The sequence below is a fragment of the Stegostoma tigrinum genome, chromosome 17 (assembly GCF_030684315.1).
Source record: "Stegostoma tigrinum isolate sSteTig4 chromosome 17, sSteTig4.hap1, whole genome shotgun sequence".
Lineage (NCBI taxonomy): Eukaryota > Metazoa > Chordata > Chondrichthyes > Orectolobiformes > Stegostomatidae > Stegostoma > Stegostoma tigrinum.
The window spans coordinates 36,570,911-36,583,403 of NC_081370.1; the positions used below are offsets into that span (position 1 = coordinate 36,570,911).

General features: G+C 42.2%; 1 protein-coding gene across 2 annotated transcripts in view; it reads right to left on the reverse strand.

The window, feature by feature from the left end:
- Positions 1-9,802: 9,802 nt before the first annotated feature.
- Positions 9,803-12,493, reverse strand: part of LOC125459330 (polypeptide N-acetylgalactosaminyltransferase 18-like) — a 222,732-nt gene continuing 220,041 nt past the window's right edge. For both annotated transcript variants that reach the window (XM_048545669.2, XM_048545670.2), the window contains one exon: positions 9,803-10,423. In XM_048545669.2, the coding sequence (XP_048401626.1) occupies positions 10,277-10,423 (147 nt within the window). In that variant the 3' untranslated portion in view covers positions 9,803-10,276. The remainder of the gene's footprint in view (positions 10,424-12,493) is intronic.

Consider the following 12,493-nt stretch of genomic DNA (forward strand, 5'->3'; position numbering starts at 1 on the left):
TGTTCTCAAAAGGACACTTCTCTGAAACATGTTGCTATGGTAACTGGTGCTGAGAAATCCTTAACTGAAATACAGTGACTAAAATACATTTTCTGTAACAAACAATCTGTAGTTGATCCTGTGTATAATCATTGAAGGGTTTTGAAAAAGATCCAAGAAGGCATTCCAGTCAATGAGCAATTATCCAAATTCACTTGAGTCACATTTCTTTTAGATCATTTCTTTTCATTACCCAAAGTGTCTGCTACAACTACTTCCAAATGCACTGTTTAAAACATAATATCAGTGAGATTTTTTATTGAGCTCTTCATTCAGTGAGTAATTCATTGTCCATAGAAATTTGTAAGTGCACAATACAGGATGAGGTGATTCTGCCGATCATGCAGTTCGCGAGAGAAACAAAACAAATTTCCCTGCTCCTGCACTTTTCTCTGCTTATAGTATTTATCTAATTTTCTTTTCTATGGACTCATTTCTAAGGGCAATTATTCAATTTTCAAATTCCATCCTAGCCTTGACTCACTGTCTAAACTTTTACCACCTCCTGCCCTACAAAGCTTCAAGACCTCTGCTCTCATTAAATTCCAGCTTCCTGCTCATCTCTTGGATTTAAATTGCTATCCAATTGGATGCCGTTCTTTCAGATGTTTGGCTGTTTGTAATAAAATTCCTTCCTTTAACCTCTCTGAAACCTATCTCTTGACCTAGCTTTTGATTAGTTAGTATCTTATGTAGCGAGGTATCAGATTTTGTTTGATAATGACTGTATGAAATTTCACCACTTGGTTCATGTGACTGGTTTGCATTGCAGAGTGACGCCAACAGCATGAGTTCAATTCCTGCTTCTTCCCATGAAGGAATCTCCTTCTCAACCTTTTCGCTCACCTCAGGCACGGTGACTCTCAGGTTATACCACCACCACTCATCTCTGTTTAATGAGAGAGCAGCCCTATGGTCCTCTGGGCCATGGGGCTTTACCTTTTATCATGCAAATTTTGTTCCCCCATTTCGTTCTCACACCAAGACTCCACAAACAGCAATGTGGTAATGAATTTGAAAAAATACTTTCTAATGACTGACAACTATTAGCTGGGATAGCTGGGGAAGCTTGTCTGATCTTGTTTAAGTTGTTCTGCGCACCTTTTGTGTCCAGCTAAGAGTGTTGACTGGGCCTCAGATTAACATGGTCAAAAGGCACACAACACCAAGTTATAGTCCAACAGGTTTATTTTAAGACACCTCCACATCAGATTAACATGTGAAAGATAGCAGCCCAACTGTGTAATCTTCTTTCAGTGTGGTCCTTCCAAATGCCTCTATTAATACTGGAATTGTTAATGTTCTAACAGTGCAGCACACACTGCTTTTCTGACAGTGCAGTGCTACATCATCATATTCTTCTGTCAGTATGGCATTGCTACAGTACTGACTCTTCGATCATGCAGCACTTCCTCAGTACTGAGTCTCTGAAAGAGCACCCTCCCTTCATGCTGACCCTCTGACAGTACAGTGCACTCTCAGTATTAACCCTTCAACAGTGCAGTGGTCCCATGGTGTGATCTCTGTGGCAGCTCTTTGTTCCCTCAATAGTAACCCTCCAGTAGTGCGATGTTCCTTTAGTATTAGCACCATGACAGTGTAGCACTTCCTTGGTACTAGCAATAGAACAGGTACGCAAGTGATGAATAAAGGAAAAGTTTCACTTCTATCTTTATCTTTGTTGTGTGTAAAATTCTTATATTACTTCTATTTTCCAGTTTATTTTTAACAAAAACCATAACTTGTATTCAGGTAGTGCCTTTATTGTAATTAAACATCCTGATGTCTTCAAAGATAGTAGGAATTGCCTGTCTGGTTCACTGATGTGTTTTGGAGAAGGAATTCTACCATCCTTACCTTGTCCGGCCTACGCAACGCCAGACCCACAGCAATGTGGTTGACTCAACTGCCCTCTGAGCAATTTAGGAATGAGCAACAAATGTTGGCTTAGCCAGTAATGCCCAGATCCTGAGAATGAATAATCATAGAATCTCCTACAGTGCAGAAAGAGGCTATTTGGCCCCATTGCATAACCCTACGAAGAGTTTCCCACACAAACCCGACCACTGTCCCCCACCCTATTGCTGTAATGCCGCATTTACCATAGCCAATCCACCTTAACTGCACATCTTAGGACTGTGGGAGAAAACTGGAGCACCCAGTGGAAACCCGAGCAGACACAGACAGAACAAGCAAACTCCACACAGGCAGTCACCCCAGGCTGGAATCAAGTCTGGGTGTCTGGCACAAGTGCTAACCACTAAGGAAGGTTTTGGTCATCTGTCCTAATATCTTTATGTGACTCGGTGGCAAATATTGTTTGATGAACACTCCTTGAAGACAGCAGGGATAACCAGGTGTAGAGCTGGATGAACACAGCAGACCAAGCAGCATCAGAGGAGCAGGAAGGCTTACGTTTTGGGTCTGGACCCTTCAGAACCCTGTAGGAGATTCTATGATTATTCATTCTCAGGATATGGGCATTACTGTTAAGCCAACGTTTGTTGTCATTCCTAAATTGTTTAGACAGCAGTTGAGTCAACGACATTGCTGTGGGTCTGGCGTTGTGTAGGCCAAACAAGGTAAGGATGGTAGAATTCCTTCTTCAAAAGACTTTAGTGAGCCAGATGGGTATTTAAGACACTCAACAATGGTTAGATGGTTGTCATTAGGCTAACTTTTTCGTCCAGATTTACACTGAATTCAAATATTACCAATAACCATGACAGGACTCGAATTTATGTCTCCTGAGTATTGGCCTGAGGTTCTGGATTAGCAGTTCTACATCACTGTCAGTGAATATCCATATTTTTTATGATGGAGGGAAGGCCATTGAAGCAGCTGAAGATGGCTAGGCCTAGGACATTACCTCAAGGAACCCATAGAGTCATCGAGTTGTACGGCACTAAAACTCCTCAGTCCAACTCCTCCATGTCAACCAGATGTTCCAAATTAATCCAGTCCCATTTGCCAGCATTTGGCCCATATCCGTCTAAACCATTTGTATTCATGTACCCATCCAGATGCCTTTTAAATGCTGTAATTGTAATTCCTGAGGTAATGTACAGTCACTAAGATAATTAACCTTAAACAAACATAACTATCTTCCCTTTATATCAGATATGAATTAAACCTGCAGAATGTTTTCACCTTGATCCATATTGCCTCCTGGTTTGCGAGGGCTCTCTAATGCCACAATCTGCCAAATGCTGCCTTGATGTCAAAGGCAGTCATCCTCACTTTCCCTCTTGAGGTCAGCACTTTTGGACAAGGTCATACACTGAGCATCCCTGACAGAATTCAAACTAAGTGTCGGTGAATGCATTATTGCTAAGAATCATTTGCTGGCACTGTTGACGACACCTGTCTTCATTTGATTGGTTATTGAGGTAGACAGATGGGATGATAAATGTTGGGTTGAATTTGTCCTGCTTTGGGAGTACAGGACATTCCTGGGCAATTTTCCATATTGCTGGGTAGATGTCAGTGCTGTAGTTGTACTGGGGTAGCCTGGCTAGGGATGTGGCCGGTTCTGGAGCATGGGTCTTCACGACTACTGCCAAAATAATGTCAGGTCCATAGCCTTTGCAGGCTCCAGTGCCTTCAGCTGTTTCATAACAGCACACAGGAGGCGCTGAGGATGGCAAGGGCACAAAATGAACTCTGGGAGTGGGATTTCATGTTCACCACCAACAGTGGCTCGGCAGCAGTACGACTGACCAAGCTGGTCGGGTCTTCCAGGACACGCCTGCTAGACTGGGTCTGCGGCAGGTGGTGAGGGAACCAACAAGAGGGAAAAAACATACTTGACCTTATCCATACCAGTCTGCCAGCTGCAGATACATCTCTCCATGACTATATTGGTAAGAGTGACCATCACACAGTCCTTGTGGAGATGAAGTTCCGCCTTCACATCGAAAATAACCTCTATTGTGTTGTGTGACGCTATCACTGTGCTAAATGGGACAGACTTTGAACAAAGGTGGTAACTCAAGACTGGGCATCCATGTGGTACTGTGGGCCATCAACAGCAGCAGAATTGTACTCCAGCACAATCTGTAACCTCATGGTCTGGCACATCCCCCACTCAACCATTACCATCAAGCCAGGGGATCAACCCTGGCTCAATGGAGAGTACAGGAGGGCAAGCCAGGAGCAGCGCCAGGCATAGCTGAAGATGTGGTATCAACCTGGTGAAGCCACCAAACAGGATTACTTGCACACCAAACAGCAGAAACAGCCAGTGATAGACAGAGCTAAGAGATCCCACAATCAATGGATCAGATCTAAGCTCTGCAGTCCAACCCCATCCAGGCATGAACGGTGGTGGACAATTAAACAACTCTTTGGAGGAGGAAGTTCCACAAATATCCCCATCCTCAATGATTGAAGAGCCCAGCACATCAGTGCAAAAGATAGGGCTGAAGCATTCACAGCAATCTACAGCCAGAAGTGCTGAGTTGATGATCCATTTCATTTTCTTCCAATGGTCCCCAGCATTACAGATACCAGTCTTCAGCCAATTTGATTCACTCCATGTGATACTAAGAAACAGCTGGAGACACTGGATACTACAAAGGCTACAGGCCCTGACAATATTCTGGCAATAGTACTGAAGACCTATGTTCTAAAACTCTTTGCTCCCCTAGCCAAGCTGTTCCAGTATGGTTACTATCCTGGTATCTACCCAACAAAGTAGAAAATTGTCCAAGTATGTCCTGTACAATAAAAGCAGGGCAACTCCAACTCGGCCAATTACTGCCCCATCAGTCTATTGTCGATCATCGGTAAAGTGATGGAAGGTGTCATCAACAGTGCTATCAAACAGCACCTGCTCAGTAATAACCTGCTCAGTGATGCCCAGTTTGGTTTCCACCAGGGCCACTCAGCTCCCGACCTCATTATAGCCTTGGCTCAAACATGGACAAAAGAGCTGAATTCCAGAGGCGAGATGAGAGTGACAGCCCTTGATATTAAGGCTGCATTCAATTGAGTGTGGCGTCACGGAGCCCCAGGAAAACTGGACTCAATTGATATCGGGGGTAAACTCTCCGGTGCTTAGTCATACCTGACACATAGGAAGACTGTCGTTGTTTTTGGAGGTCAGTCATCTCAGCTCCAGGACATCTCTGCAGGAGTTCTTCAGGGTAGTGTCCTAGGCACAACCATCTTCAGCTGCATCATCAATGACTTTCCCTCAATCATAAGTTCAGAAGTGGGGATGTTTGCCAAAGTTTGCACAATGTTCACTACCATTCACAACCCTTCAGACACTGAAGCATTCTGTGTCCAAATGCAACAAGATCTGGACAATATCCAGGCTGCGCTGACAAGTGCCAAGTAATATTTGCGCCACACAGATGCCAGGCTATGACCATCACCAGTAAGAGACAGTCTTTCCTTGACATTCAATGGTGTTACTATCACTGAATCCCTTACTGTCAACATCCTAGGGGTTATCATTGACCAGAAACTCAACTGGACTCACCACATAAACACAGTGACTACAAGACCAGGTTAGAAGCTAGAAGTACTGCAGCGAGTAACTCACCTCCTGACTCCTCAAACCCTGTCCACCATCTACAAGGCACAAGTCAGGAGTGTGATGGAATACTCCCCACTTGCCTGGATGAGTGCAGCCCCAACAACACTCAAGAAGCTTGACACCATCCAGAACAAAACAGCCCCCTCGATTGGCTCTACATCCACACAGCATCAATCCCTCCACCACCAACACTCAGTACATAATGCTGCTGCTATCTACAAGATGCACTGCAGAAATTCACCAAAGATCCCCAGACAGCACCTTCCAAACCCACAACTACTTCCATCTAGAAGGACAAGGGCAGCAGATATATGTGAACACCATCACCTTCAAGTTCCCCTTAAAGCTATTCACCATCCTGACTTGGAAACATATCCCCGTTCCTTCACTGTCACTGGGTCTAAATCCTACAATTCCGTCCCTAATGGTATTATGGGTCAACCCACAGCAGGTGGACTGCAGCGGTTCAAGAAGGCAGCTCACCACCACCTTTTCAAGGGTAAGTCAGGATGGGCAAGAAATGCTGGCCAGCCAGAAGGTGTCCAGAATCCACAAAAAATGAATTTAAAAAATTGGATTTGATTGAGGACTGGCATCTTTGATTCGTGAGATGGAAGCTGATCGATTTGACAGTTCTGACTGAAGATGCTTGTAAATCCTTTAGCTTGCCCCTTTACATTGATATGTTGGGCTCTGCCTTCATTAAAGATGGTGATGTTTGTGGAACCTCCTTCTCCAGTGAGTTTACTAGTTGTCCACACTCATTCAAGACTGCAAGTGGCAGGATGGCAGACCTTAGATTCGATCTCTTGGGTATAGAATCATTTATCCTATCTCTCCGTTTGGTAGACAATAATTCTTCAGTTGTGGCATCACTAGGCTAACACCTCATGATCATGTATGACTAGAACTAGCCCCTGGTATGCCCTCTACACTGTTCATTAATCCAGGGATGATCTCTGGCTTTTGATCATGGTAGAGTGAGGGATATGCTGGGCCATGAGGTTACAGATTGTTAAATGCAATTCTGACGCTGCTAATGGCTTACAGTTCCACGTGGGTATCCGGTCCTGAGTTGCTATGTCTGTTATAAGTCTATCCCATTTCAGCCTGGGCGTAGCACAGTACAATAAAGAATATCCTCCGTTATGAGGGCAGAAATCATTTCCAAAATGTCTATGCAGTAGCCATTCCTACCAGGACTGACAGAGACAGATCATCTGCTGCAGGTAGATTAGTAAGGGCCAGGTCAAGAACTTTTTGACTTCTTGTTCATTCCCTTGCCAACTTTCCACAGACTCAGTCTTGTTGCTATGTCTATAGAGTTTGTCCACCCTGATCAGTCGAGGTACAACTGAACCACTCTTGATATCTGATATTGAAGTTCCCCAATCAGAGTATATTCTGTGTCTTCACTATCTGAAGCATGTCCCTTTTTAAAGCGATGTTTGTGGAGTAGTACTGATTCAACAACTGTGTAAAGGCGTGACAGTGCAGAGTAGATAGTAATCCACAAGAGATTTCACTTCCCATGTTTGACCTAATGCCGTGAGACTTCATGAAATTCAGAGTTAATACAGATGACTCCCAGAGTAACTCCCACCCAAATGAATACCACCAACTCTGCTGATGCTGTTTAGGATAATGTCTACAAGATATGATTCTGTGAAAATGACGTTCACGCTGTTGCCAGTCTATGGAACACCTCTCCCCATTTTGGAACAAGGTGATGGTCATTAAGGATCCGGATCAACAGGGCTGTGTGCTGTTTTCATTTCTGGTGCCTTGGTTATTGCTGAGTTGTCTGTCCATTTTATTCTTTTTGTCACACCTTATAGTAGCTACAACTGAATGCTGGCAGGGCCAAGTAAGCATCTAAGTGCTGTGGAATGGAATCACATGTAGACTATTCAAGGATAGCAGATCTTTCTTCCCTAAAGGACATTAGTAAATCAAATGGGCTTTTATACTAATCAACAATGGTTTCATGGCCACCACAATTCCAGATTAATTTCTTGGGAATTGCACCCATGTTCCTAGATTTTGAGTCTTTGGAATACTATTCCAGTGACATTATAACTGGGTGCCTCAATCAAAGGAGCAAGATTTAATGAAGATCTTAAGTCAGGGCAGTTTAGAGAAGGAATTCCAGTTTTAACAATTCCAACATGATCATGTCAAATGGCAGAGCAGGCTTGAGAGGCTGAGTTGTCTATTCCGACTCTGAGTTCTTGTGTTTCCTCCTTTAAGTCATAAAGCTACCTCTGACCACATTTGCACACCTGTACTAATATCCCCGCAGAGCTCAATGTTGAGCTTTGTTTGCTTGTGCCCAATTGTACTTTACACTATTGAAAGCATTGAATAAATGGATTGCTTTACTCACTGTGGGGAGGCACAAATACAATGACAGCGGCTGTTAAAGAGGATTGTGACTGGTAATTATGCAGCCCCAGTCACTGCCACATGCAAAACATATAATTGATCACATTCTGGGTAGTGGAAAGCTATAAATCACTCTACTCCCAAATAATCAAGGCTGGATTTTAAGTTTGTGATTGATAGGGGTTTATTGTATAGGGGTATTCAGTGTTACTGATTCAAGCTGGATAAATCAACAAGCAATTCAGAATAAACTAGAGTGGTGAGAATGTGGAATTCACTGCAGCGGTGAATTTAAAAGGAAACCAGATGTGGGAGAAAGGAACAATTTCTGTGATCCCTAAAATGCCACTGACAACATCCCAGCAACCAATCATTCAGCCATAAGTGTTTTTCAGGCCTTTTCGGTTCCTTGTCTCCAGTGATCAGATGGGCTCCTGGGAGTTTCATGGGATCATAAAATAGCTCTGGTTAAGGAAAGCCATTCAACCAGTCTATTCAGAACAAACCCTGCCCACCTGGTGCTGCATCCATTTGTTTCTTAAATGATATAGCACAGAGGTCTAAGTCCATACTTTGTGTAAAAGAATATCTAGGCATCGATGCTACATTCTACTGGGTTGAATCTGGTCCCCGCATTGTACCTGTACAATTTAAATTAAAGTAGATTCCTGGAGAAATGTAGTTGCTCATCAACTCCTTCTCGGGACAACTATTGATGGATAATAAATGCTAGCATTGCCTATATCTCTAGAACCACGAAAAATACAATCCATCCTTTTTGTGATAAGTTGGAGATGTATAAATATTGGATAATTTTATCCTAATGCCAGTGTGGAATTTGATCCTGTCTTATTACTGCAGTTACAAGGTAAATGGAATGACTATATGCTTTCAGTTGTTAGTCACATTCAAAGGTTATGCCTTCCACTCAGCAGGGGAATCTGATTAGAGACAATGGGAACTGCGGATGCTGGAGAATCCAAGATAACCAAATGTGGGGCTGGATGAACACAGCAGACCAAGCAGCATCTCAGGAGCACAAAAGCTGACGTTTTGGGTCTAGACCCTTCATCAGAAGAGCAAAGTTAAGACGGGGTTGAGCCTGAGGAAGTGTATGCGTTCACAAATATGGACCACCTCTGGTGGTCTCACTGTGATATTCCACAAAAATAACAAAGTTCATGGGGAAAGAGTTATTAAAATTGTCATCAGACCAATGAAACAGGGGATACCTTTTCTGATGAAAGATCTAGGCCCGAAATGTCAACTTTTGTGCTCCCGAGATGCTGCTTGGCCTGCTGTGTTCATCCAGCTCCACACTTTGTTATAGGGGAATCTGATTGACTACTTTGCACTATACTGGAATGGTACCTCCTTTAAGTCATTAAAGATGGTCCATTGATGTTCGGCACACTCCTGAAGCAAAGGTTGGAACCCAAACTCAACATCAGGATTTCCTTGAAGCTGCTGGCATCTGAGTTTCTGTTCTGTATCAAACCACTATAAGAAATAATGACATGGCCTATAAATTCAATGATGTAAAATGGGTTCTTGAGCATTGGCTGTTGGAAGGCAATGTGAGTGCTAATACAGGAAATTTACCCCCTGTTATGTTAGTCTGATGACAATTTTAATAACACTTTCCCCATGAACTTTGTTATTTTTGTAGAATATCACGGTGAAACCACCAGAGGTGGTCCATATTTGTGAACACATACACTTCCTCAGGCTCAACCCCTTCTTAAGTTTGCTTGTCTGTCCTTGATGTATTTTTCAGAGTGGCTGAGGGGATTGTATGGAACATTTTCTACTCCAGTATTCAGTTAAGTGATGTAGCATTTTATTGTCATTTTTCCTGCATCAAAAATCAACAATTTTCATTTGAGCTCAAACTAGACGAGAGAAGAATTTATTGGAGAGATTTTTACACCTACATGGGTTTTATTGGCTAGATGTCACTGATTTGACGAATGGGGTCACTTCACCAAACTATTCACTCACCCACATTAAAACAGATGTTTTACATCAATACATACTAACATGATACCCATTATAAATATTGTCCATTTGTCATGTGTCTATTTACACATAGAAAATATTTAACTATTTTGTCTCCAGCTTGATCCTTCCGACAAACAATTATCTGCAAATCATGTACAACTTAATTCTAAATTATGAAAAAGAAATTCCTCTTTACCCATACACAAACCTGAGACATGAAAGAAATGTACAACAGAAATTTGCAAAATTGTGCTACACAGTAGCATGGAGAGAATGAGAACAAGGGGTGGAAGGAGCAAAGGTTCATTAAGAGGATGTCTTCTTTAAGACACTACTGATGGTCCAGCGTTGGCCACTACACTTCTGAAGTATAGGTTTGAACCCAAAGTCATTGTCAGGACTTCCTTGAAGCTCCAGGCACCGCTTAGATTTTCTGTTCTGTATCGAACCACCCTAAGAAACATAAGGTCAAAACATTATGGCCTATAGATTCAATAATATATCCAATATTGAAGGGCAGTGTGACTGCTATATTGGTCTGGTAACAGCTTTTAACATATGAAACACTCCATGGTTTTTCACAAACCAAGTTTTGATCAATAAAGCAACTTTTAAAAAGGACAGCCTTACAAGGGGGATATTGAGGTATAGAGACTTGGAGGGTGGAGGAGAGAATTCCAGAGCTTGGGTCCTAGCCAAATGAAAGCCTTGCCACCAATGGTTGAGTGGTCTTAATTGAGAATACACAAAAGATCAGAATTTGCAAGTACCTCAGAAGTATTTAACGCTGGTGAAAATTAGAGATAGGGAGCACAAGGCCATGGAAGGAGTTGAAAACAAGATCAAAATTTTAAAACCAAGATGTTTGTTGACTTGAAGTGGATCATCATCAAGCTCAAGGGTTACTGGGCAATGAAAATATCTGTGAATGAACACACAATGAGTTTTGAGTGATTTCATGTTTATAGGGTACAATATGAGCAACTAACCAGGAGTGTAACTAGTCTGGAGGTATTGAAGGCATGAATGAGGGCTTCAGGAAAAGATGAGCTGATGACGGTGACGTCAAGAGAGTGACTGAGGGTGGAAATAGACTGTCTTGGTGAAGGTGTGAACACGCGTTTACAAGCTCAAATCAGGATCAGATGTGACAGTTTCATCCCAGATAATTGCTGGGAGAGGTATGGAGTCAGTAGCGAGAAACATGTTGTAGGGATATCCAGAAACAATGATTTCTGTCTTCCCAATACATAACTGGAGAAATTCAGAAAAAGAAGCTTCTAGGGACCACATTCGGTACTTTCTATTGAGAAGAGACAGCTTTTCCATATTTACCCTATCAAAGTGATTTTCTTTTAAACAATGCAATTTGTATTTACACAAATAATTGTCCACTTGGCGATCAATCAGAACACTTACAGAAAGTGTGGAGCAATATGTTTATACCATGGAAAGAAATGACTGTTGGCCCATCATGTCTATACTGGTCATCCATCATCTAGCTGTTCTAATCCCATTTCCCAGCACTTGGTATGTAGCCTCGTAAACTATGGTGTTTCAAGTACTCATCCAAATGTTACATAAATACCGCGACTAAATCTAAATACTACTAATGCAGCTGCCGTCCTTTCAGGAAGTGAGTTTCGGATCAGCTTTATTGGCAACCTTGTAACTAGAACGCAAACCATTTGAGTGCCACGCAAGCCTGACGCTGAAACAGGGCACATCAAAGCTTTCCTGTGAGATAATGTTTACTCCGATAATCATGCCTTTCTGTATATTGTGCAAACTCATGAATAGGCCCTAAGATTTTGTTTTTTTGGTACTTAAAAAGTGCCAGTCTATCTCACATTACCCTGAAGGTTAAAGTATCTCAAACGTTTGAGCAACAGGAGAAGTTAGTTGTTTCACACTGCTACTGTGCAGTAGCAACCCAAGTGTGTTTGCCACTAACAGATGTTGCCATCAATCCATAAAGACATTCTACCTATTACATGAACAAGTAATGTGGATTGTGAATGTGAGTGGCAGTGTGATACTATTTATGTGGGCCAGTGCTTCAAAAAACATTTTGCCACTGTGACCCTATTGCAAGGCCTAAAGTGTCACAACCCATCAGAATAAGGGCCTGTTAGAGCAGTAGAATGGCTGTTGTTACTTGATCCAAACTACATGGAAATCATTACTGTCTCCAATTTTATAGCCACAAAATTCTAGCTTGTAACCCCACATGGCATCCTGACACCCACCTTATGAGCCCCTGGTGTAGGCTGGATATCCCAAAGATCACTTCAAATAGCTGATTTTATTCAATCAGCTGATCACATCAAGATACCGAATGTAACCAACCAGCCTGTGACTGCAAAACACACAACACTGTCCAACTTTTAATGAAATTCATCAATTGGACAACATTTACTAAATAGTCAGCAGTGTGCTAAGAATTGTGCTGATATCCAATTTAATATTGTCAGTAAGGCTTGTAGTGTTTGTAATGGAAACCAAAACAATTATACACAAGGA